The 25,519-nt window shown below is 45.1% G+C and overlaps 1 protein-coding gene across 1 annotated transcript in view; it reads right to left on the bottom strand.

Annotated features, from left to right (window-relative positions):
* Window positions 1-25,519, bottom strand: part of lrrc75a (leucine rich repeat containing 75A) — a 93,910-nt gene that overhangs the window by 15,039 nt on the left and 53,352 nt on the right. The window contains exon 2 of the mRNA XM_043718084.1: window positions 14,092-14,220. Within this exon, the coding sequence (XP_043574019.1) occupies window positions 14,092-14,220 (129 nt within the window). The remainder of the gene's footprint in view (window positions 1-14,091; window positions 14,221-25,519) is intronic.

Below are 25,519 nucleotides of genomic sequence, written 5' to 3'. Positions count from 1 at the left end.
ATCAATCCTCTTTGTTACTTCTTCAAAAAAAACTTAGTCAAGTTTGTGAGACATGATTTCCCATGCACAAAGCCATGTTGACTATCCCTAATCAGTCCTTGCCTTTCCAAATACAAGTAAATCCTGTCCCTCAGGATTCCCTCCAACAACTTGCCCACCACCGAGGTCAGGCTCACTGGTCTATAGTTCCCTGGCTTGTCCTTCCCACTTTTCTTAAAGAGTGGCACTAAGAATGAAAAGGTCAAGGGGTGACCTAATAGATGTTTTTAAAGTGATGTGAGGGTTTGACACGGTAGATTTATACTGGAATTGAATGCCCTCCTGTTTGGAAGTGAGGGGTCTCAGGTAAAGAAAGGGGCCCAGAGGTAAACCTTGTTACAGTTTCTCAGTGAGGGGAGGGGGGGGTTTATTTGAAGAACTCGATGTTAGAAATGAGGAAGGGGGGTAGTAAACCCGCTGCAAGCAAACAGCATCCCCACCTGTCCTTGCTGGTGTCCCCCACCCCCCGGACCACCACACCGTGACTCCCACTGTCCCCACCTGGTCCCTGCTGTGCCCCCCACCCCCCGGACCACCACACCGTGACTCCCACTGTCCCCACCTGTCCTTGCTGGTGTCCCCCACCCCCCGGACCACCACACCGTGACTCCCACTGTCCCCACCTGTCCTTGCTGGTGTCCCCCACCCCACGGACCACCACACCGTGACTCCCACTGCAGCCTGACTCACCTGTGGCCTGGGTCCCTGGCAGGAGCATTACTGGCAGCTGTGCCTAGACCTGCTGGCACAGTGAGCTGCCAGCCTCTGGGGAGGAGGGGATATCCGGCTATGGGCTCCCTGATCCCAGGGAATGGCCCCACTGCAATCCAACTCAGCAAGTGGGAGGGGGCAGTGAGACGTCTGTCTTTCATCCACCTTCCAGAGAGGCACTCTTCCCATATGTGGGAAATGTGGGATCATCAATAGAAAATAGTCACCAATATATCCAGTTGGGAATTCAGGAGGAACCCCTTTCCCTAGACAGTGCCGAGAATGTGGAACTTGCTCTCACATGGTGAAGGTAAACAGCATCAACATATTTAAAGGGAGGCTGGATGAAGAAGAAAGCATTAGAAGGAGATGCTGATCGGCTGAGACAGAGAGATGGTTGGAGGAAGCTTATGTAGAGCAGAAACATCAGTAGGCAGCAGTTGAGCTGAACGGTCTGTTTCTGTGCTGGAGATGTTCTATAAAGTTGAAGAACAGCACTCCTCTGTGCCTCAGTTTCAGTCTAAGCTGTCATTCAATGGGTTAGCTCTAAGTCAAAAATCCCAGACCCAAGACTCGAACATATAACAATCTCAGTACCACGCCAAGAGAGGGCTAAATAGTTGGAGTTACTGTCTTTCACATGCAATGTTAAACTGAGACTCCAGCCAGTCTCGAAAGCAGAGCAGGGCAGTTGTCCCTAGTGGTTTAGCCAGTATTTATTCCAAAATCAATCTCACTAAAACAAAACATATGATCTAATTGTGATGATATTGGTGTTTGTGGGAGTTTGCTGTATGCAAGTTGGCTGTCACATTCCTTCATTGTAAAACTAGGGTATTTCTGAAGGATTTGCTACACACACAGACTGTGCTCGTAACTGATGAAACTGGGCAGTGTTCGCTTTGAACCTGACCCAATGAAGGCGGGAAAGCGCAGCAGGTCAGGCAGCATCCAAGGAACAGGAGAATCAACGTTTCGGGCATAAGCCCTTCCTGAAGAAGGGCTTATGCCCGAAACGTTGATTCTCCTGTTCCTTGGATGCTGCCTGACCTGCTGCGCTTTTCCAGCAACACATTTTCAGCTCTGATCTCCAGCATCTGCAGCCCTCACTTTCTCCCAATGAAGGGGGGACACAGAATGCTCCTGGGTTAGGAAGGCCTTTGCTGTCCCAGTCAGCCTTACAAAGCCGAACTTGAGAGAGAGCTGTACAGTTTATACACTCCGACACCACAAAAAGGAGGGATTCAGCCCATCCTGTTTGTGCTGCTCCTGAAAGAGTTCTCTGTGATACTCCAATTCCCTTGCTTTTTTTCCATAACCCTGTCAATTTCTTATTTTTAAGCGTTTATTGAATTCCCTTTTTAATGATTCTGCACATTCCAAATCATCATGACTAGTTTCATAAAAAATATAATCCCTACATCTCCATCTGGTCATTTGTCCTCAATCTGTATCCTCTGGTTCCTGACCCTCCAGTGACTGGGAGCAGATTCCTCCTTAAATTCTCTGTCAAAAACCCTCATCCTTTTGAACACCTTGGTTAATTCTCTTCAAACTGAAGGCGGATAATCCCGGCCTCTCCAGTGTCACCAGGTGACTTTACACCCTCGTCTCTGAGTGCCCTGAAAATATAAATTAATTCTCAGAGTAAGCTCAGATCCATGAAACTGGGTGTGACTAATTGCAGGGGATCGCAATTGCTTTGGTCTGCAGCTCAGAACAGAGAACTGTCTTATCACAGTGACATGATAACATCAGCTGCTTTGGATCTCAAAATGACTCTTTGCTGCTAGGCTTTATGCAAATTATCCAGCTCTACTGGTGGAGTTTAGAGTTCTGGAAAATAGGCAGCTTGCTCTGTTAAACCAGTTCTCCACAAATTAACCAAAATTTTATGTTTTCAAGAGTTTCACCTTGGGGAGTCTCCGCGACCACACTCACAGACCTGACTGCTCTCTGTTTTGTTTAAGAAACCCTGCTGATAACTTTTGCAATGCCCTTAGGGTCTCACTCAGACTCCAAGGAGTTGTGTTGCTCTGTTTGACTTGAGTCTAAACAGACATTTTGATAAAATTCTTCAGATACTCAATGTTCCCCAGAGAGTTAACCATCTCTCCGACAACACTGCCTGCAATTCTGACCACATCATAAAACATTAGCAAATGTAATTAACCTTTATTATGCTGAATAAATGTGACTCTGTACAGTTACATAATGGGTGACCCTTACCATAAATAAACTGCACTACACACAGACATACACAAAGACACAGACACACACACACCCTTTCTCATACATAAACTCTCTCTCATATGCTCACACTCACACCCACACATGCACCCTCTCACAGACTTATACCCCTTTCCTATATAAGTTTGTGGATGAATTTGTACTTGCAGAATTACATTTATTTTGCTCAAAAACTGCATGAATCCATGTAAGATTCGATAAATCCCTTTTTTTAGATTAGAATCAGTCTGAACATTGGGGCACAGTCAGCCTCACACATGGCTCCTCACACCTTCAATGCATTATCTGGGTCTACATGGCACCTATTGTTAAAGTTCACTTGAGAATGTAACTTTAAAAAAGCTCTGGGATTTACATATGAAAGAACTGAAACTAACATAGTCATTCTAAAAGATGCGAGACTTAACAAACAATCCAGGTATTTTTAAAATATAATTTCAGTTGCACCACACTGTAAACCTTTGCGATAAATTCTATGTCTTACGATCTTATTCTCCACAACCACCTGATGAAGGAGCAGCACTCCGAAAGCTAGTGCTTCCAAATAAACTTGTTGGACTACAACCTGGTGTTGTGTGATTTTTAACTTTGTACACATATAAACAGTGATGCTGTAAGGAATAAAGCAGCCCATCCATCAACTTTGACACTGCTCCCTTCATTCCTGAAGAAGGGCCTGTGCCCGAAACGTCGAATCTCCTGTTCCCTGGATGCTGCCTGACCTGCTGTGCTGTTCCAGCAATAAAGTTTCAACTTTGATCTCCAGCATCTGCAGACCTCACTTTCTCCACTGCTCCCTTCATCACCAACACACAGTGGGAGCAGGTTTTGTTTATTCATTCCCGGGATGTGGCCGTCCACTGGCCAGGCCAGGATTTATTGCCCATCTGTAATTGAGCAAAGGGCAATTAAGAGTCAACCACCTTGCTGTTGATCTGGAGTCACATGCAGGCCATAAGGTCAGCAGTTTCCTTTCCTGAAGTTTTTCTGACAATCAACAACAGTTTCTTGGTCATCTTGGCACTCTTAATTCCAGATTTTTGTTGAACCCAGACGCCCAGAACGTTGCCTCAGTTTCTGGATTAATAGTTCTAATGGTAAGCCTAGAGGAACAAAGGTACATGGGAACATCCACCATCTGCAAGTTCCCCTCTAAGCCACTCACCATCCTGACTTGGAAATATATCACTGTGTCAAAATCCTGAAATGCCCTCCCTAATAATATTGTGGGTATCTACATACTATAAAGTCTGGGCAGCTCACCATCAGGGGCAATTAGGGACAGACAAAAACACTAGCCCATCCAGCGATGCCCACATCCCCTGAACAGCATCATGAGGACAGGGTACCAAAAGCTTAGTCAATGAGATAGGTCTGAAGGAGCATCTTTAAGGACACAGAGGCTGAAGTTTCGAGGTGACATTTCAGAACTTAGGGCTGTGGCCAGGAAGGATGTTGGAGATAAATTCATTACTAGATCTCGGATACACAGTCCACCAATTCAAGACAGTGAAGGGATTTGGAGAGGTGAGCTCAAGCTGGAATGATTAAAATACAAACTGATGTCGTGGTTTCCAATAATGCCTCTAATGTTAACCATTAGTCTTCATGAAAGGGAAAATCATTGTCAACTTTGATAAGAAATTAATCGAGGAACTAAAAACAGTGAGTCGTGGTAAATGGTTGTCTTTGAGTCTAGTATTCTCCATGGGTCAGTGGTACGGCCGCTGCCTTTTCTCATGACTGACTTGGGTCTTGGGAAGAGTCCAGATTAGAGTGGTGCTGGAAAATCACAACAGGTCAAGAAGCATCCGAAAGAGCAGGAAATTCGACATTTCGGGCATAAGCCCTTCATCAGGAATGAGGCTGGAGATATAAAGTCTTGGGAAACAGTGTAACATTTCAAAATGTGTCAATGTAGCAAACTTGAAGGAGTGACACAGTGAGGGTGATACCAATTGCCTGCACAAGGCTGACAGAACGGACAGACAAGTGGCAGATGGCATTTAATATCGAGAAACGTGAGGTGACTTGTTTTAGAAGAAAGGATGGGAAGATTTAGCGTACAGTTCCACTGAGCATGCACGGGCAGAAGGACTTAGGTTGCGTGTGTGTTAATTTTTAATGATGCTGTATTGAGAGAGAAGTTATCAATTATTGTAGGATCTTGGCTTCATCAATAAAAACATTGAGTATAGGAGTAGGAAAGTGATGCTGTTCCTTTATAAAGGTCTAGTTAGGCCATAACCAGAATGTTAAACAATGAACAAAGTATAGTACAGCACAGGAATTCACCCTTCAGCCCACCAAGACTACACCAAGACAGTACAAGATGCCTCTGTAAACTGAAAATCTTTTGCCTCTATGCAGTCCATATCTGTCTATTTCCTGCCTATTCATATATCTGTCAAGATGCCTCTTAAACATTACTATCAGGTCACCCCTCAGCCTCTGACATTCAAATGAAAACAAACCAAGTTTGCCCAATCTCTCCTCTTGGCTAATACCCTCCAAACCAGGCAACACCCTGGTAAACCATTCTGTATCCTTTCAAAGCTTCTCCATCCTCCTGGTAGTGTGGCGACCAGAACCGTACACAATATTCCAAATGTGGCTCAACTAAAGTTTGATACAGCTGCAACATGACTTGCCAGTTTTTCAACTCTGTGCCCTGACTAGTAAAAGCAAGCAAGCCATATGCTTTCTTAACCACCTTATCCACTTGCTTCCAGTTCTGGTCACTACACTTTGAAGGATGTAATGATTCTTGAGAGGCTGCAGAGGAAATTTACCGGAACGATTCCGGACGTGGAGGGGTTGCGGGAAGGTGACTTTAACTATAAAGTTAGGTTGTCCCTCCTTGCAGCCCAGGAGATTTAAGGGAGATTAGACAGAGGGGTCCAAGATTGACATGCTTTGGATAAAGTAGACAAGGAAACTCTGTTCCCAATCACTAACAGCACTAGGGCTGGGAAAGTTTATAAACTTTCAATAACAAATGCAGGAGAAATACAAGAAACAATGTTTTCAAGCAGTGAGTGTTAATGACCTGAAACCTGATTGGTGGAAACAGGGATGAGTGTTAGATTAGATTAGATTCCCTACAGTGTGGAAACAGGTCCTTCGGCCCAACAGGTCCACACCGACCCTCCGAAGAGTAACCCACCCACATCCATTCCCCTACATTTATCCCTGACTAATACACCTAACACCATGGGTAATTTAGCACGGCCAATTCACCTAACTTGCACATCTTTGGATTGTGGGAGGAAACCGGAGCACCCAGAGGAAACCCACGCAGACACAAGGCGAATGTGCAAACTCCACACAGACAGTCACCCGAGGCTGGGATCGAACCTGGGACCCTGGTGCTGTGAGGTAACAGTGCTAACCACTGAGCCACCATGAATGTTGCTGAAAGATACATTTCATCAAAAGCTTTTCATCTTGTGCTCCTCAGGGCAACTTGTAAGAATACCAATTCAAGGGGAAAGCAACATCTGTACTACAGGAGAGGAGATTTTACCAGTTGGCTCTGATGGGTTGCCACACACAATGCATCAGTTAGATGATGACTAACGATTAACTGCTAAGGTTTGTTTAGATTTACTCTAGTCAAGGCATTGCTTCAACACGTGGACAAGCAAGCAGCTGTCACCCTGTTTTGTTGAGTCGAAGCTGATGCAGTGCATGTACATATTCTTTCTGGCTGTGAAGAATGGGGCTCTGTTTGAATATGTGCCTTTAGTACGAAAAGGTGTGCCACATTGGAAACCCAGCTGGCAATCAGAATTTGGTTCCAGTGTAATTCGTTGCTTGCTTATAATTATTTAACAAGTGCTGTCCAATCACAGAAATAAGTCAAATGTTGAACAGTGTTTTTGCGTTGTGTGAGTGTGGTGAGGTGGTTAGTTACAAACAGCTGAAGAGGATATGATCTGCCAATCTTTGGGACATATGGCCTACCTATCAGGCACCACACTGGCATGGAAATTCAAATACCAACTTATTGATCGTGTGATAGGCAGAATGGCAGCATCTTACTAAAAGTGAGCACCAATCCTGCTGCTGCATTGTACCAACATGAAACAGCTTGCTTCACCGTAATACACTGTAATATACAGAAAGAACAAAGATACACATGGTAGCTATTTCAACCGATCAAAACAGGTGATAGGTATTTCTCAGGGCAGTATCTCAATCAATTACAGTAAATCTGTCTTAAACAAAGCTTGACAGTTAACTGTCAGTCATTCCAAACCAGTGCATTCTCTATGGCAAATCCTAAACTAATTTGCCAATCATTTTAAGGGCTATAGGGATGAAGCAGGGAAGTAGGACTGACTGGATTGTTCCACAGAGAATCAGCATACACTCAATAGGCTGAATGGCCTCTTTCTAAGCTGTAAATGACTCTATGCCTCTGGGACACTGGATAGATGAGAAATTGGGGGACACCTGGGACAGGTAAGGGGTGATACCAGAGGTAATGGTGTGGGAGCAGGAAGAGAGGCCATTGCATCTGACTGTCTGGCTGTAATCAGATGGATATGAATGGATGCAGGTGGGAGAGTCCCACCAGCGATAGACCAGTGAGTGGGGAGGTGGTGGAGAACGATGCTGTGGTCACTGTGTCTGGCAGGATGGTCAGCTGCAGTATTCAAACTGCAGTGATCAGATGCTTCGATTTGTGTTTGCAGCAGCTGCAGATTTCTGCCATTCCCTGGCCACTGATGTAGCTGTTCAGGAATGTGTGTTAATGTTTAATGCTGGGGATCAGTCTATTTCACAAACTCTCCCAGGGGCGTATGAAAGGAGGCCCAGTGTCTGCACGTTCCAGGAGATTACTCACACTCTCGGGGCGGGGAGGAATTACTAATCAGGGCCAAAGGGAGGTCACATTCATTACCAATCAACTCATCAGTGGACAGTTTAGTAGTTTATTTATGAAACTTAAATTGAGGACTCTGTGTGTGTTTGTATACGTATAATGGCATGTCTCTGACTGTGTCTGTGTACCTCTGTGTGTGTGTAATAGAGGGGAAATCAGAGGGGGCTGATAATCAGTATCAATTGAACTGTGCCCGTAACTGAAAGAGCAGTCTGAGTGAAACCAGGGCCATCTTGGGAAGAGTGTAAATGGGGGAAGGGAAGAAGCAGACATTAAGTTTCCTCTCTGTTCTGTCCATCTCTCTCTCTCTCTCTTTTCCCATTTGTCCCTCCATTTATCTGTCTGCCTGTCATGGAATCATAAAGCACAGGAGGCCCGTGCCAGCTCTCAGACAGAGTTATTTAGTTCACCCCATACTTCTTAATCTTTTCTCACAGCCCTGAACTCTGTCTCTCTTGTTCTCTTCCTCTCCACATCTCTCTCTCTCTCTTTCTCTCGCCAGATCTCTCCTTCAAGTGCAGAGCTGACAGCTTCCACATGTATTACTTTATAACACAGCTGGCTATTGGCCAAGCATTGAGAAGCTCAAGTGCAGCACTTTACCCTATCAGTGGCCTCACGGTAATGAATAATATGGAGCTTGCAGCCACAGACCATTCCAATGACAGCAGGCATCAACTCATTAACATAGAATTCAGAAAACAGCCAAATCAAAAGGAGATTTTATTCAGAAAGGTACTTTTAATATTTCTTCAGAAGCAAAAAGCTCAAACCCCCAGGTGAACATTACACTGCCTCACAATTGCGACAATGTCCTCTCCATATTTACTTTGATATTCAGCAGTTAATGTCATGATTGCAAATGTAGCAGTCCTTTCAATACACAGTAATATCCCACAGCATCGAGGTGATTTACTGCCTGTTCTTCAGTGTAGATTGCAGGAGGAATATTGGCCACACTGCATCCCTTCAGTTATGTCAGGACAGGAGGAGACCATTCAAAACCCATGAGACCTGCTCCCACACAATTAAAGTTTACCCCTGCCATAACTCCATTTACCCATGTTGGGGTCATAGCTCTCAATATGCTTAAGCAGAAAGATCCATCAATCTCAGTCTTGAACAGTTGAGACAACTGCACCTTTCTGATGGGTTCAGACTCGCAGGTCCCCATTGCCCAGTGGGTGAAGCAGTGCTTCCTGACTTGTCCCTGAACAACCAGGTTCTCAGTTAGGTGTCGCCCTTTTTTTGTCACTCCCACTACTTGCTGTAAGGTATTGCATCTAATCAGTTATTCAGAAACTGCACAATTATTGTGTCAACCTCCCTGTACCTTTCAGCTAAGAACTGTAAGAATCTGGAGCGGAGGTGGGTACTGCAGATGCTGGAGATTATAGTCAACATCAGAGTGCAGCTGGAAAAGCACAGCAGGTCAGGCAGCATCCGAGCAGCAGGAAATCGACGTTTCAGGCAAAACCCTTTCATCCGGAAACCCTTCCAAGAGTGGGCACTTTGGAGGAAGAATAGAGTTGTGGACTATTTTCTAAACAGGGAAGGCTTTGGAAATCTGAAATACAAGAGGAATCCTTGTTCAGGATTAACTTAAGGTTAACATGCAGGTTCAGATGGCAGTTAGGATGTCCAATGGAACGTTAGCATTAATGTGAGAGGGCTAGAGTAAACAGCAGAGATGTACCACCGAGGCTGTTCAAGTCTCTGGTTAGAGCATTTGAAATATTGTGAGCAATGTTGGGCCCAACATGTGAGGAATGAGGAGTTGATGTTGGAGGTGTTCCAGAGGAGCTTTATAAGAATGATCACGGTGATGAAGGGCTTATCACATGAGGAGCAGTTAAAGGCTCTGGGTCTGTACTTGATGGAGTTAAGAAGGATGGATGCGGGGGGGGGATCTAATTGAAACTTACTGAATACTGAGAAAGTTGGATACAGTGCATGCAGAGAAGATGCATTCACCAGTAGACAACCTCCGATTGAAGAGACAACCCTTCAGGGCGGAGATGAGGTGGAATTTCTTCAGAGAGGGGTGAATCTGTGGAGCTCATTGCTGCAAAGGGCTGTGGAGGCCAGGTCATTGAGTGTATTTAAGACAGAGACAGATAGATTCTTGATTAGTAAGGGGATCAAGGGTTACAAGGAGAAGGCAGGAGCATTGGATTGAGCAACATACTGAATGATTGAATGGCGGAGAAACTCGATGGGCCGAAAGGCCTAATTATATTCCTATGTCCTGTGGACTTATGATCTGACTAACATCTTCCTTTAAGACCCTAGGGTCAGGACCAGCAGGATCTGGAGATTCATCAACACACACATCCAACAGTTTGCTCAGAAACACTTCCCTGGCGATTGAAACTTCCTCGAGTTCTTCTCTACCTTTCATTTCCCGATTAACAGTTAATTCCAGGATGTTACTTGTATCTTCTGTAGTGAAGACTGACGCAAAATCTCTGTTCGTTTCATCTGCCATCTCACTTTCCATTGCTAATGCCCGAGACTCACTTTCCATAAGTCCAGTGCTTGTTTTATTAACTTACTTAGCATTTCTAGAAATCTTTAATTATTGTTTGCCATACTTCTAGCCAACTGGCTCTTGTACTCTATTTCTCCCCCCTCTTAATAACCTTAAATTTCATCCTATCTTAAATTTTTCTAGTTCATTTAAGTTTTAGCAGGTGAATCCTCCCCTTAGAATTTGGGGCAGCTTTGGGGGTGGCACGGTGGCTCGGTGATTAGCACTGCTGCATCCTAGCGCCAGGGACCCAGGTTCGATTCCAGTCTTGGGCGATTGTCTGTGTGGAGTTTGCACATTCTCCGTGTCTGCATGAGTTTCCTCCGGGTGCTCCGGTTGCCTCCCACAGTCCAAAGATGTGCAGGTCAGGGTGGATTGGCCATGGGAACACCTCATGTGAGGTTACAGGGATGGGGTGGGTATGGGGGGGGGAATGGTCTTTGGAGAGTTGGTGAAGAACTGATGGATCAAATGGCCACTATTTGCACTGTAGGGATTCTATCATTCTGTAAATGTTTTATCCTCATTGCAATGTATGTGTTCTATTCTGAAATACCCTCATAGCCTTTGAATCTAGTTAGCTTTCAATCTGATTTACCAGGTCATTTCAGATGGCTTTACTTTCATGCCCTTTCTTAAAGTTGAAAACACTAGCCTTGGGCCCAGTCTTCTCTCCCTCAAACTGAATATAAAATTCAATCATATTACAATTGCTGCTACCAGGGTACACTTTCATGGTGAGAAAGTAAAGCCAACCTATCCCATTGCACAATACCAGCTCCAGTGTTTAGATTAGAGTGGTGCTGGAAAAGCACAGCAGTTCAGGCAGCATCCGAGGAATTCCTGGTGACCAGTGGTGTTCCGCAGGGATTGGTTTTACAGGACCTCTGCTCTTTGTGATTTGTATAAATGCCTTGGATGAGGATGTGGAGGGTGGGTTAGTAAGTTTGCTGATGACAGGAAGGTTGGTGGAGTGGTGGATAGTGTGGAGGGCAGTTGTAGGTTGCAACAAGACATTGACAGGATGCAGAGCTGGTCTGATAAGTGACAGATGGAGTTCAACCTGGAAAATTGTGAAGTCATTCACTTTGGAAGGTCGAATTTGAATACAAATACATGGTTAAAGGCAGGATTCTTGGCAGTGTGGAGGAACAGAGAGATCTTGGGGACCATGTCCATAGATCCCTCAAAGTTCCCACCCAAGTTGATAGGACTGTTAAGAAAGCATATGGTGTGTTGGTTTTCATTAGCAGCGGGATTGAGTTTAAGAGCCGCGAGGTTATGCTGCAGCTCTATAAAGCCCCGATTAGACCAATCTTGGAATACTGTGTCCAATTCTGGTCACCTCATTATAGGAAGGATGTGGAAGCTTTAGAGAGGGTGCAGAGGAGATTTACCAGGATGCTGTCTGGACTGGAGGGCATGTCTTATGAAGAAAGGTGGAGGGAGCTAGAGCTTTTCTCATTGGAGTGAGGAATGGTGAGAGGTGACTTGATAGAGGTGTACAGGATGATGAGAGGCATAGACAGGGTGGATAGCCAGAGACACTTTCCTATGGCATAAATGTCAATGATGAGGGGGTATAATTTTAAGGTGATTGGAGGAAGGTTTCGGGGAGATGTCAGAGGTAGGTTCATTACTCAGAGAGCGGTGGGTGTGTGGAATGCACTGCCAGCAGTGGTAGTAGAGTCAGATACATTAGGGTCATTTAAGTGACTCTTGGATAGGCACATGGATGATAGTACAATGAAGGGTATGTAGGTTAGTTTGATCTTTAGAGCAGGATAAAAGGCCGACACAACATCAAGGGCCGAAGGGCCTGTCCGTGCTGTACTTTTCTATGTTCTACATAGACTGGAACAATCAGATGGGTAAAGGTGGCTGAGGTGAGGAACTCCAAGAATATATTTAAGCTGGGTTCTTGGAATAGCAAACTCTGGAACCAATCAGAAAACAGGCTGTACTGGAGCTGGTATTGTCAACTAGGTAAAAACAATGACTGCAGATGCTGGAAACCAGATTCTAGATCAGAGTGGTGCTGGAAAAGCACAGCAGTTCAGGCAGCATCCGAGGGGCAGGAAAATCAACGTTTCGGGCATAAGGCCTTCATCAGGTTCTTGATGAAGGGCTTATGCCCGAAATGTGGATTCGCCTGCTCCTCGGATGCTGCCTGACCTGCTGTGTTTTTCCAGCACCGCACTCTCAATTCTGATCTCTTGGACAGGTTTCCCTGTATCCCATGCCTCCTTACTTTCTGAATGAGCCTACCATGGGGAACCGTAACAAATGCTAAAATCCATGTACACAACATCCACTGCTCTATCTTCATCAATGTGTTTTGTCAAATCCACAAAGAATTCAATAAGGTTTGTGAGGCATGACCTGCCTCTCACAAAGCCATGCTGACTTTCTCTAATCAAACTATGGCTTTCCAAATAATCATAAATCCTGTCTCTCAGAATTCTCTCCAATACTTTGCCCACCACTGATGTAAGACTGACTGGTCTGTAATTCCCAGGATTATCCTATTCCCTTTCTTGAACGAGGGAATAGCATTTGCCACCCTCCAATCATCTGGTACTACTGCAGTAGACAGTGAGGAGGCAAAGGTCATCGTCAAAGGTGCAGCAATCTCTTCCCTCGCTTCTTGTAGTAACTTTGGGTATATCCCATCTGGCCCAGAGGATGTATCTGTCCTCATGTTTTATCCTATATATAGTTTAATATCTTCCATTATCATTGATGTGCCTTTCTGACAATCTCAGGTTAGAGGAATGTCCCAAGGATTAGAATTCGACTGGATGGAGCTCTGAGTAAAACTAAATTAGTTTGTGATGTTGGTCCCTCAAGATTAAGAATGCAATAACTCGCCATGGGTCCCCAGGCAGCACCTTCCAAACCCACAACTGTTGCCATCTAGAAGAACAAGGGCAGCAGGTACATGGGAACACCACCTTCTACAAGTTCCCCTCCAAGCCACTCACCATCCAGGCTTGGAAACAGAGCACCATTCCTTCAGTGCTGCTTGGTCAAAAACCTGGAATTCCCTCCCAGAGGGCATTGTGGGACCATTTTCTGAAGGTGATCATTGCTGCTGAGAAAGCAATAAACATAAAGTTTCAGACAAGAAACAAACAGAGAGAGAGAGAGAAAGAAACTTGAGCGCGAGAGAGACTTAGACACAGAGAGAGAGAGAGAGAGAGAGAGAGAGAGAGAGAGAGGGAGGGAGGGGGAAGAGAGAGAGAGAGATGAGAGACAGTAATTTGAGTTTGGCATGACTGTACAAAGAGAGACACAGAAACACAAACTGAGAGAAAGACAGAAAATGACACTAACACGGAGAAGTCCGTTTTTTTTTGTGTTGGTTCATAAGCTGATGTTTTAGCTCTTGGAAAGAAAGCAATGGAAGGTCTCTGGGCCTCAGCTCAGCCACTGACAATGCTAGATCGTAGGCAGCTCCCCCTCACCTCTCAAGGTGTGACTGACAAAAATCCCATCTTTATCAAAAGCCACATGTCCTGAGGTTCTGCAACGTGATGGTGAAGCAACCCACCACAGCATTCCACCTCCTCCGCCCAAGGGATGGCCCCTCAGTTCAGTTACAGGTTGATTGACAGCTGTGAACTCTGGGGCCTGTTACTCAGCAGTATAAAGAGGGGGAATCCCTTACCGGTTTGGGGCAATGGATATATCGAGCGAGGCTGATGATCAGGTTATGAGTGATGGGATCTACCAGATTCCGGAAACTGGCATATCTGCAGAGGACATCATCCAGTGAAGTTGACTCCATTCCTAAATCCTGTAGCAGAACAGACAAAGGAACAGTAAGAAGGGAGATACAGTTATATCATCTCATTCTCAAACTTTGGACATCACAATGAATTTACAGCCATACTTTCTGAAGCGTGTTCATTGTTGTACTGTACTGTCGGAGATACAGTCATTGATACTGCACAGCACGCTCCTGGAAACTACAATCACAGGATCGCTGTGTGATTTCAGCTCAGAAAGAGGCCATTCACTCCATGATGTCTGTACTAGCTTAGTGCTGAGAATGTGTTGCTGGAAAAGCGCAGCATCCAGGGAACAGAAGAATCGACGTTTCGGGCATAGGCCCTTCTTCAGGAATGAGGAAAGTTTGTCCAGCAGGCTAAGATAAAAGGTAGGGAGGAGGGACTTGGGGGAGGGGCGTCGGAAATGTGATAGGTGGAAAGAGGTCAAGGTGAGGGTGATAGGTCAGACTGGGGTGGGGGCGGAGAGGTCAGGAAGAAGATTGCAGGTTAGGAAGGCGGTGCTGAGTTCGATGGATTTGACTGGGACAAGGTGGGGGGAGGGGAAATGAGGAAACTGGTGAAATCCGAGTTCATCCCTTGTGGTTGGAGGGTTCCTAGGCGGAAGATGAGGCGCTCCTCCTCGAACCGTCGTGTTGCTGTGGTCTAGCGATGGAGGAGTCCAAAGACCTGCATATCCTTGGTGGACTGGGAGGGGGAGTTGAAGTGTTGAGCCACGGGGTGGTTGGGTTGGTTGGTCCGGGTGTCCCAGAGGTGTTCTCTGAAACATTCTGCAAGTAGCCGGCCTGTCTCCCCAGCACCTGTACTAGCTTAGTGCAATAGCAACTCAGCCAATCCCATTCCACCATCTTTCCCAGTAGCCAATGACTTGATCATCCGTTTAAACAATGTTGTTCACCCCTGTAATCCCCTCTGACACTATAACTCTCCGCGATCACTGGACTCCTTCGGTTCTGGCCTTTGTGCGTCATTGCTTTTCCTTGCTCCAGTTTTGGAACTTCCTCACAATAACTTTCTGTCTCAGACTCCGCTCTTCAAGGCAAGTCTTTAAAACCTACCGAGGGAATGCAGCACTGTCACAGCGTCAGTCCTGAAGGAGCGACAGTACTGAGGGAACGCTGAATTGTCACAGCGCCAGTCCCGAAGGAGTGACAGTGCTGAGGGAATGCTGCACTGTCACAGCATCAGTCCCGAAGGAGTGACAGTACTGAGGGAATGCTGCACTGTCACAGCATCAGTCCCAAAGGAGTGACAGTGCTGAGGGAATGCTGCACTGTCACAGCGCCAGTCCCGAAGGAGTGACAGTACTGAGGGAATGCTGCACTGTCACAGCGTCAGTCCCAAAGGAGTGACAGTGCTGAGGGAATGCTGCACTGTCACAGCGTCAGTCCCGAAGGAGCGACAATATTGAGGGAATGCTGCACCGTCAGAGCATCAGTCCTGAAGGAGCGACAGTACTGAGGCAATGCTGCACTGTCACAGCGTCAGTCCCGAAGGAGTGATAATACTGAGGGAGAGCTGCACTATTAGAATACAAGGACATAAGAAATAGGAGCAGGAATGAGCCATTCCTCTCAGCATCTCCCCTTTCAAGCCCCCTCAGAATCTTGCATCTTCACCAAGGTCACCTTCATTCTTCAAAACTCCAGTGAATACAAGTTGAACCTGTTTAGCTGTTCCTGATAAATCAACTCTTTCATCCCAGGAATCAGCTAAGTGAATCTCTTTGAACTGCCTTCAGTGTCAATCGATCCTTTCTTGAAAACACTATACGCTCCAGGCACAGCTCACCAGCACCCTGTCTGGTTGTAATAATGCTTCACCCATTTTAAAGTCCAACTCCTAGGAATAAAAGACAAAAGTCCACTTGCCTTCTCAATTACTTGCTGCACCTGCAAGTTTTGTGTTTGAGGTGTGAGAAAACCCAGAGGCCTCTATGCTGCACAGTTTTGGAGTCTCTCTCCATTTACATAATTGGTTCTTCTCACCAAATGCATGACCTCACACTTTCTGACATGTAACTCCACCTGCAACATTTTTTTCCTTCTCACTCAACCCATCTATATCCCTCAACACCAGGTTATAGTCCAACAGGTTTATTTGGAAGCACTCGCTTTCAGAGCACTACTCCTTCATCAGGTGGTTGTGGAGAATAAGGTTGTAAGACAGAATTTATAGCTAAAGTTTACAGTGTGATGTAACTGCAATTACATATTGAAAAAGAATTTGTGGGGTGAATTTGTACTTGCAGAGTTACATTGTACTTTGCTCAAAAACTGCATGAATTTATGTAAAACTCCGTTATCTCACTTTTTAGGTTAGAATCAATCTAAACATCATGGCATAGATAGAGAACACAGGGGCCCCTTCAACATATTGTCTAGCTATCACCATTGTTAACAGCTAACCTGAGAATGCAACTTTAAAAAAGAGTTTTGTGATTTACACATGAAAGAAGTGAAACCAACATGGTCATGCTAAAAGATAAGAGACGTAACAAATAATCAAGGTATTTTTCATTGTATAATCTCAGTTACATCACAGTGTAAATTTTTGCTATAAATTCTGTGTCTTACAATCTTATTCTCCACAACCACCTGATGAAGGAGCTGTGCTCTTAAAGCTAGTGCTTCCAAATAAACCTGTTGGACTATAACCTGGTGCTGTGTGATTTTTAACTTTGATAACCTGGTGCTGTGTGATTTTTAACTTTGTACACCCCAGTCCAAGACAGACGACTCCAAATCATATCTATATCCCCTTGTACATTGCTTACATCCTCACAACATGCCAAAATTTTAAGTAAACTTGAAGGAACCCTTAACACACTTTGCAGTGCCAAGTGATTGCCCAGAACAAAAGAAACAGTCCTTCCTTTATGCAAGTCAGTAACACTCACAAGATAACTCCCAGCCATTGCCCCACAGTCACATGGCACTCAAGACACAATGCAGTGATCACATCATTTCCAGAGATAATGTGCTTAAATCATCACTTGGAACCCTCCAACCACAAGGGATGAATTCAGATTTCTCCAGTTTCCTCATTTCCCCTCCCCCCACCTTGTCTCAGTCAAATCTCTCGAACGTGCTTTTCCAGCAACACATTTTCAGCTCTGATCTCCAGCATCTGCAGACCTCACTTTCTACTTGAACAGTGTACACCACACATTCAGCCTGGGGTTAAAAGGGTTACATCCTAAGGACGGGTTCCATAACTTGCCAACCCTCAAATCACAAAGACCTGACTGTGGTATTTAAAACAATGTTTTCTGGGTCAATAGGTATCCCCAAGGAGGGAGAGAACCTTAACATCTAAGCCAGGTCAGTCAGGGTGATGTCACAGAGCACTTTCGCACACAAAGAAAATATGGAACACTGTCCCTATTATAATGCCTGAATTCCCCACTATTAACATCCTGCGGGTTACCATTGTCTACACACTCAACTGGACTCGTCATATAAATACAGTGGCTACAAGAGCAGGTCAGAGGCTCGGAATACTGCGGCAAGTAACTTACCCCCGATACCCCAAAACATGTCCCACCATCTACAAGGCTGAAAATGTGTTGCTGGAAAAGCGCAGCAGGTCAGGCAGCATCCAGGGAACAGGAGAATCGATGTTTCGGGCATAAGCCCTTCTTCAGCCCTCTACACCTTGAAGAAGCTCTCTTCCTCCCTCTACACCTTGAAGAAGCTCTCTTCCTTCCTCTACATTTCTCCTCCACCATCTACAAGGCACAAGTCAGGAGTGTGATGGAATACTCCCCACTTGCCCTGGATGGGGCCAAATCCAACAACACTCAAGAAGCTCGTCACCATCCAGGACAAAGCAGCCGCTTGACTGGCACCACATCCACAAACACCCACTCCCTCCATCACAACGCTCAGTAGCAGCAGTGTGTACCATCTACAAGACGCACTGCAGATATTCACCAAAGACCCTCACACAGCACTTTCCAAACCCACAACTTCCATCTAGAAGGACAAGGGCAGCAGATACATGGGAACACCACCCCCTACAAGTTCCTCTCCAAGCCACTCACCATCCTGACTTGGAAATATATCACAGTTCCTTCAATGTCGCTGGGTCAAAATCCTGGAATTCCCTCCCTAAGGGACATTGTAGGTCAGCCCACAGCACAGGGACTGCAGCGGTTCAAGAAGGCAGCTCACCCCCACCTTCTCAAGGGGCAACTAGGGACAGGCAATAAATGCTGGCCCAGCCAGTGACACCTACATAGAGTCATAGTGATGTACAGCATGGAAACAGCATCCCACAAACGCATTTAGAAAATGGATAATGGTGCTGGGAATCAATTAAACTGTTCAAGATGGAGATAGATACACTTTTGTTGGGCCAGGAAGTCAACATGAAGCAATTATGGCGAAAAGAGTTGAGATACAGATTAATTGATGACCCAACAGGCTCAAGGGACTGAGTGGCCTCCTGTTCCTAGAATATTTATTCATAATGTTGCACGCAGTTGGGAAATTAACCGACAGTCCATTAGCAATCTCAGTAAATATTACAGCTGAAAGTTTTAGCCTGTTCGTCAAGATGCAGTATTTTCCTGCAATTAACTGTAAATGCTGAGCTGGGAGCCACAACCCCAAGCCTGTCTGTGTGACATCTGCGCGCAGAGGAGAGATGGATGTTCCATCAGCAGCTAACAGACTGCATGAATTAATTTAATAGAATAACAGCTGTATAAACAGGAGCAAAAGATTCACTGGTATAGAAAAGGGAAAGACAGAGAGAGAATCCCATGTGCACATACACACTCTCACAGAGACACAAACACACACACACACACTCTCTCGCACAGACACTCTCAAACACTCTCACAGAGACACCCACATACACTCTCGCACTGACACACAATCATACAGACACCCACTCACACAGGAACACATTCACATACACAGACACACACACAAACATACATCCACACACTGGTGAATGGATAAGACAAAGGGGTGATTGTATAATTTATTGGGTGAGACACTTGTTGTCTCTTTGTTATTTGCCATGACTGGCTGCAGTCTCTGAAAATGTGGGATTTAAGACTGAGAAACCATACCTTAACGAAGCTGAGAGCAAACTGCTTGGGGATGAATCTGCCATGGCTCTTCAAGAGTAAATCTCTGTAATTATAATAAATGTGACTCTGATGAAGCATTACTAAGGAGTGTGACAGGAAGTGTGACATTTAACACCTTGTTATTATCTTTTTACAGCTTGTGTGATGAAGGGAAATTTCAGTTTCTATCATGCTGTAACACTCCCAGATAGCATCAAAGCTTTTTACAGCCTTTTTTTTTCATTCATTCACAGGATGTGAGCTTCCCTGGTTGTTCCAGCATTTATCACCCATCCCTAGTTGCCCCTTGAGAAGGTGGGGGTGAGCTGCCTTCTTGAATCACTGCAGTCCATGTGCTGTGGGTTGACCCACAATGCCCTTAGGGAGGGAATTCATGGATTTGAAGGGGAACTTGCAGGGGGGTGGTGTCCCATGTACCTGCTGCCCTTGTCCTTCTAGATGGACGTGGTTTTGGAAGGAGCTGCCTGAGGATCTTTAGTGAATTTCTGCAGTGCATCTTGTAGATGGTAAACACTGCTGCTACTGAGCATCGATGGGGGAGGAAGCAGATGCTTGTGGATGTGGTGCCAATCCTGGATGGTGTCAAGCATCTCAAGTGTAGTTGGAGCTGCATCCATCCAGGCAAGTGGGGAGTATTCTATCACATTCCTGACCTGTCCTTGTGTAATGACCCAGAGACAAACAGTTGAACCAAATCAGCCTTTCTACCACTGCATTTTCAGTCCAGTACACTAAAACTGAACTGTTGATAGCTCCCAATAACTAACCCAATGGTTCCTAACCAGACCTTTGAATAATCAGACCCAGACTTTGTCAATAACTAATTCCGTACACTAGCTTTGGATCTCAAACACAAGACTTATGTTTATTAAAAACAAAATTGAAATTAAACAAGATAATCAGATTAATGTTTATGAGGTGACAAAGAAGATTGATAAAGGCAGAGTAGTCGATGTTGTCTATATGGACTTCCGCAAGGGATTCAAAAAGGTTCTGTAAGGTAACTGGTTAGTAAGGTTAGACCACATGGTATCCGGGGGAACTAGGCTACTGCATGCAAAATTGGCTTGAAGGTAGAAGAGAGAGAGTGGTGGAAGGGGACTGGAGGCCTGTGACCAGTGGAGTGCCACAAGGATTGGCGCTGGGTCCACTGCATTTTGTCATTTATATAAATTATTTGGATGTGAGCATAAGAGGTAGAGTTAGTAAGTTTGCAGATGACACCAAAATAAGTGGTAAAGTGGACAGCGAAGAAGATTATCTCAAAATACAACGAGACCTTGATCTGATGGGCCAGTGGGCTGTAGCGTTGCAAATGGAGTTTAGTTTAGATAAATGTGAAGTGCTGCATTTTGGAAAGGCAAATCAGGGCAAGACTTACACACTTAACAGTAGGGAACTGGAGAGTGTTGCTGAACAAAGAGACCTAGGGATGCAAGTGCATAACTCCTTGAAAGTGGAGCCTCAGTTAAACATAATAGTGAAGGTGGTGTTCAGTAAGATTGCCTTTATTGGTCAGAGCATTGAGTACAGGAGTCGGGAGGTTGCGTTGCGCCTGTACAGGACATTGGTTTGGCCACTTTGGATAATTGCGTGCAATTCTGGTCTCCCTGCTGGAAGAAAGATGTTGTTAAACATGAGAGAGTGCACAAAAGATTTGATTACTTACAGTGTGGAAACAGGTCCTTCGGCCCAACCAGTCCACACCGACCCGCCGAAGGGTAACCCACCCAGACCCATTCCCCTACATTTACCCCTTACCTAACACTACGGGCAATTTAGCATGGCCAATTCACCTAACCTGCACATCTTTGGATTGTGGGAGGAAACCGGAGCACCCGGAGGAAACCCACACAGACACGGGGAGAATGTGCAAACTCCACACAGAGAGTCGCCTGCGATGGGAATTGAACCCGGGTCTCTCTGCTAACCACTGTGCCACCGGGCCGCCCATTTGCTAGGATGTTACCAGGGTTGGACGGTTTGAGATAGAGTGAGAGGCTGAATAGGCTGGGGCTGTTTTCCCTGGAGCATCAAAGACTGAGGGGTGACCTTATAGCAGTTTATAAAATCATGAGGGTCAATGATAGGATAAATAGACAAGGTTTTTTCCCTGGGATGGATGAATCCAGAACAGAGGGTGTAGTATCAGGGTGAGAGGGGAAAGACATAAAAAGGACCTGAAGGGTAACTTTCACGCAGAGGGTGGTACGTGTATGGAATGAGCTGCCAGAGGAAGTGGTGGAGGCTGGTACAATTACAACATTTAAAAGGCATTTGGATGGGTATGTGAATAGGAAGGGTTTAGAGGGATATGGGCCAAAAGCTGGCAAACAGAACTAGATTAATTTAGGATATTTGGTCAGCATGGACAAATTGGACCAAAAGGTCTGTTCCTATGCTGTACGTCTCTATGACTTTATCTGACATCTGCTTGAACACAGGGTCTCATCTAGACTTGCCAGAACCAATTCTCAGGTACTGATCTCATCAACAGTCAACTCCTGTTATCAATTGAAACATCCTGGAGTCACAGCATCTATATGAATCCTTCTAATCAAGAATTAGCCTGCAATTAGCTTCCAGGCCTGGTCTCATTCATAAACAAAAATGGGTTTGGTCTGTTCTTTTCCTTTTACCGTACTCTGCCCCAAAGTCCACAAGTATCTTTCCACTATAAACCAAAGCTGAGAAAAGATTAAAAGTCATGAGAAACCAGCAAGGGTTCTAACAGTTGTAGATGGTGGACAAACTTTGGGGAGGCAGGAGGGAGCTTAAGTGTGTTGGAGGTGTAGTCACTGTTGTAATATCGGAACCTCAGTGAGCATTTTGAGCATAGCAAGATCCCAAAACAGAACTTTGATAATGATTTTTTTCTTTTTTTGATGTTGGTTGAGGGATAAATCTCTGGTCCCTGACCCTGGGAGGTACTTGCATTGTCTCTAAATAATGGCTGTGAGATCTTACATCCAAACTCTGGTGAAGCCAGGAATTGGTCCAAAGTGCTACCAACTGAGCAGCATTCCTTCGGTGCCCGTACTGGGAGTGCCAGCTCGGATCGTGGGCACATAATTCTGGAGGGGTTTGAATTCACAGCTTTAAAGGAAGGTGCCATGACTCAACCACTTCAGTTCAAAATCACAACATAAAAAAACCTGACAGTCAGGATGGCTGCAGAATTTTATGCGGAGATGTGTCAAGAGATACAACCTTTCTTCTACAATACTTGGTTGAGATTATAAAATAGATTGGAACTGAGACAAGTGACGCCAATCATTTTGTTGTAACATTAGCTGCAACTTTAAAATCTGTCCCTGAACATTATCTGGGGAATGGCTGTATCCTGTAATTGGCTTCATTGCTGAGAGTCAGTGTGACCTGGAGATCTGCTTCACACAAGGACATCGATGGGAAGAAGGGGCCCAGAAAGGCACATTGTGACACAGCAGAAACTGTGTGCAGTGTTCTATTAATACACAAACATCCTGGAGCATATCATAGCAAGATCCCTGGAGACAGGGACAAAGTATTAATATCATGAGCAAGCAGCATGAAGGCTGTGATGATTTGTCGCCACAGTATGAACATCCAGACGTGTCCTGGTCTATGTTCAGCAGCTGTGGGGTTCTATCCAGCCACAGCGGAGTTTTCTGACATAAAGAGAAAGATATCCCCTCGAGACTAATGACGAAACTTGGTGATCTTAGACTAAGCTCCACTCTCTGCAACTGGATCCTCAGTTTCCTGATCCACAGGCCACAATCAGTGAAGACTGGGGCCAATATTTCAACCCCACTAACACTCAACATTGGAGCACCCCAGGGGTGTGTACTCAGCCCCCTACTGTACTCACTGTATACCCATGTCTGCATCACCAAATACCAGACTAATGCCATTTACAAGTTCGCTGATGGCACCACCATAGTCGGTCAAATCTCAGATGGCGACGAAACAGACTAGACGGCAGGTGGAAGACCTGGAAAAATGGTGCACTGAGAACAACTTAGCTCTCAATGCTGACAAAACCAAGGAACTCATTAGTGACGTTCGGTGGGATGTTACTCATGCCCCCTACACATTAACAGCACAGAGGTGGAACGAGTGGACAGTGTCAAGCTCCTGGGAGTGGTCATCAACAACAATCTTTCTTGGACTCTTCATGTGGACGCACTGGTTACAAAGGCCCAACAACATCTCTTCTTCCTCAGGCAGCTGAGGAAATTTGCCATGACGGTGAATACCCTTGCCAACTTTTATAGGTGCGCCATCGATGTATCACTACCTGGTATGGCAACTGTACCATTCAAGATCGGAGACGGTTACAGAGAGTGGTGAACTCGACCCGGATAGTCACAAAGGCCAACCTCCCACCTATAGAATCCATCTACCAGGCTCACTGTCAAGGGAAGGCCGCCAGCATTCTCAAAGATCCATCCCACCCTGGCAATGCTTTTCTACAGCGTCTACCATCGGGGAGAAGGTACAGAAACCTGAACACACACACCAACCAGTTTCACAACAGTTTCTACCCTACTGTTACCAGAATACTGAATGGACTCACAAATTCTTAACATTCGCCTGTACCTGTGATTTTGTTTTTGCTGCTGTTTACTTATTATTTACTTATCTATGCTACTTAACTTTGTGACCTGCCTGTATTGCTCGCAAGACAAAGCTCTTCACTGTGCCTCGGTACACGTGACAATCAATTCAATTCAATATGAATGCACAATTATTACAAAATCATTCATGGCCAATGTGAATTACATGGCATGCATCCCTATTTACATTACAGGGAATAACAATCTGTACATATTACCGGGAAATATCAGCCCTCCTGTATATTATGGGAAAATACAATATTGTGAACACTACAGGAACAGCAATATTGTTGTATATTGTACAGAAAGGAACTTCCATATATATGACAGAGTAACAGTCTCTATGTATAATACAAAGAGTAACAGTCCTTACCTCTATTATGAAGATTAACAGCACCTGTCTATATTATAGAGAATAGCAGTTCCTGTGTATATTATACAGAATCACAAGGCCTCTGTATATTATAGAGAAGAACAGTCTCTGTGCATATTCTAGAGAATAGCAATGCCTGTGTATGTTATACAGAACAGAAGTCGGTCAGTATATTAATAAAGAATAACAGTCTCTTTGTACCTTACAGGGTATAACAAATATATCACAGTGCATGTGGTAAATAGATTGAGTGCACATCGTGACACTGAAGTAGAGAGAGAATGTGAGAGTGACAGGGGCAAACAATGTGAAACCTTTATTCACAACAGGACTGAGTCCCCTTGAACATTGCAATGATGTTGCAGAGGTGTGCACACTACTTTCAATCCAGTCAAGTGTCGGCAATTAGTCCTTAGGGTGCTTTGCTTTCAGATAAACACAAAATAATGTGCTGATGTCCTCTGAACTTCCATCAGGCTGATTTAATGCAGCATTAATGGTTCAGCAATAAACCAAAGGCTATAATTGAGGGAGCTTAAGGCTTGGTATGTCACTCTGACACTCCCCAGTCACTTGACAGCTCTACTATGACCACTGCAGTAATTCCATCAATCGATCCAACACTAAACAGCTTCACATGTTCTGATTCATTTCAAAATTAAATTGCACATTTACTGACATTTTGTTCAAACTTGCATATATACAGAATTGCCATTTTTCCAGGAACGAATTGGGAGCAGTCCCACTCTGAATCAGGTGTTCCCAGGTTTTGACAATCTGTCTGGATGTTACAGCTATGACTCAGAATTCAGAAAAGGCATACGGTGGAATCGAGAGACATGCGTTGGGCATGTTGCCCTGTGCCCTCGTAGTAACACAAATGCTGCACTTGTATTGAATAAACTCTCCTTATCAACTGGTATATAGTCAGAAATATTGAAGGAGAATTCATGTTAAGGCTACTCAGACTGATAGCCGCTCACAAATCTTTCCATGACTTCACACTGTTCTCCAGGGATCCCCACAGGGTCAGTGTTGAGGGAGTGCCGCACTGTCAGAGGGTCAGTGCTGAGGGAGCGCCGCACTGTCAGAGGGTCAGTGCTGAGGGAGTGCCGCACTGTCACAGGGTCAGTGCTGAGGGAGCGCCGCACTGTCAGAAGGTCAGTGCTGAGGGAGCGCCGCACTGTCAGAGGGTCAGTGCTGAGGGAGTGCCGCACTGTCGGAGGGTC

Source organism: Chiloscyllium plagiosum, chromosome 28 (genome assembly GCF_004010195.1).
Source record: "Chiloscyllium plagiosum isolate BGI_BamShark_2017 chromosome 28, ASM401019v2, whole genome shotgun sequence".
Lineage (NCBI taxonomy): Eukaryota > Metazoa > Chordata > Chondrichthyes > Orectolobiformes > Hemiscylliidae > Chiloscyllium > Chiloscyllium plagiosum.
The sequence above is the reverse complement of the archived record's forward strand: the minus strand, read 5'-3'. Positions and strand labels throughout refer to the sequence as shown.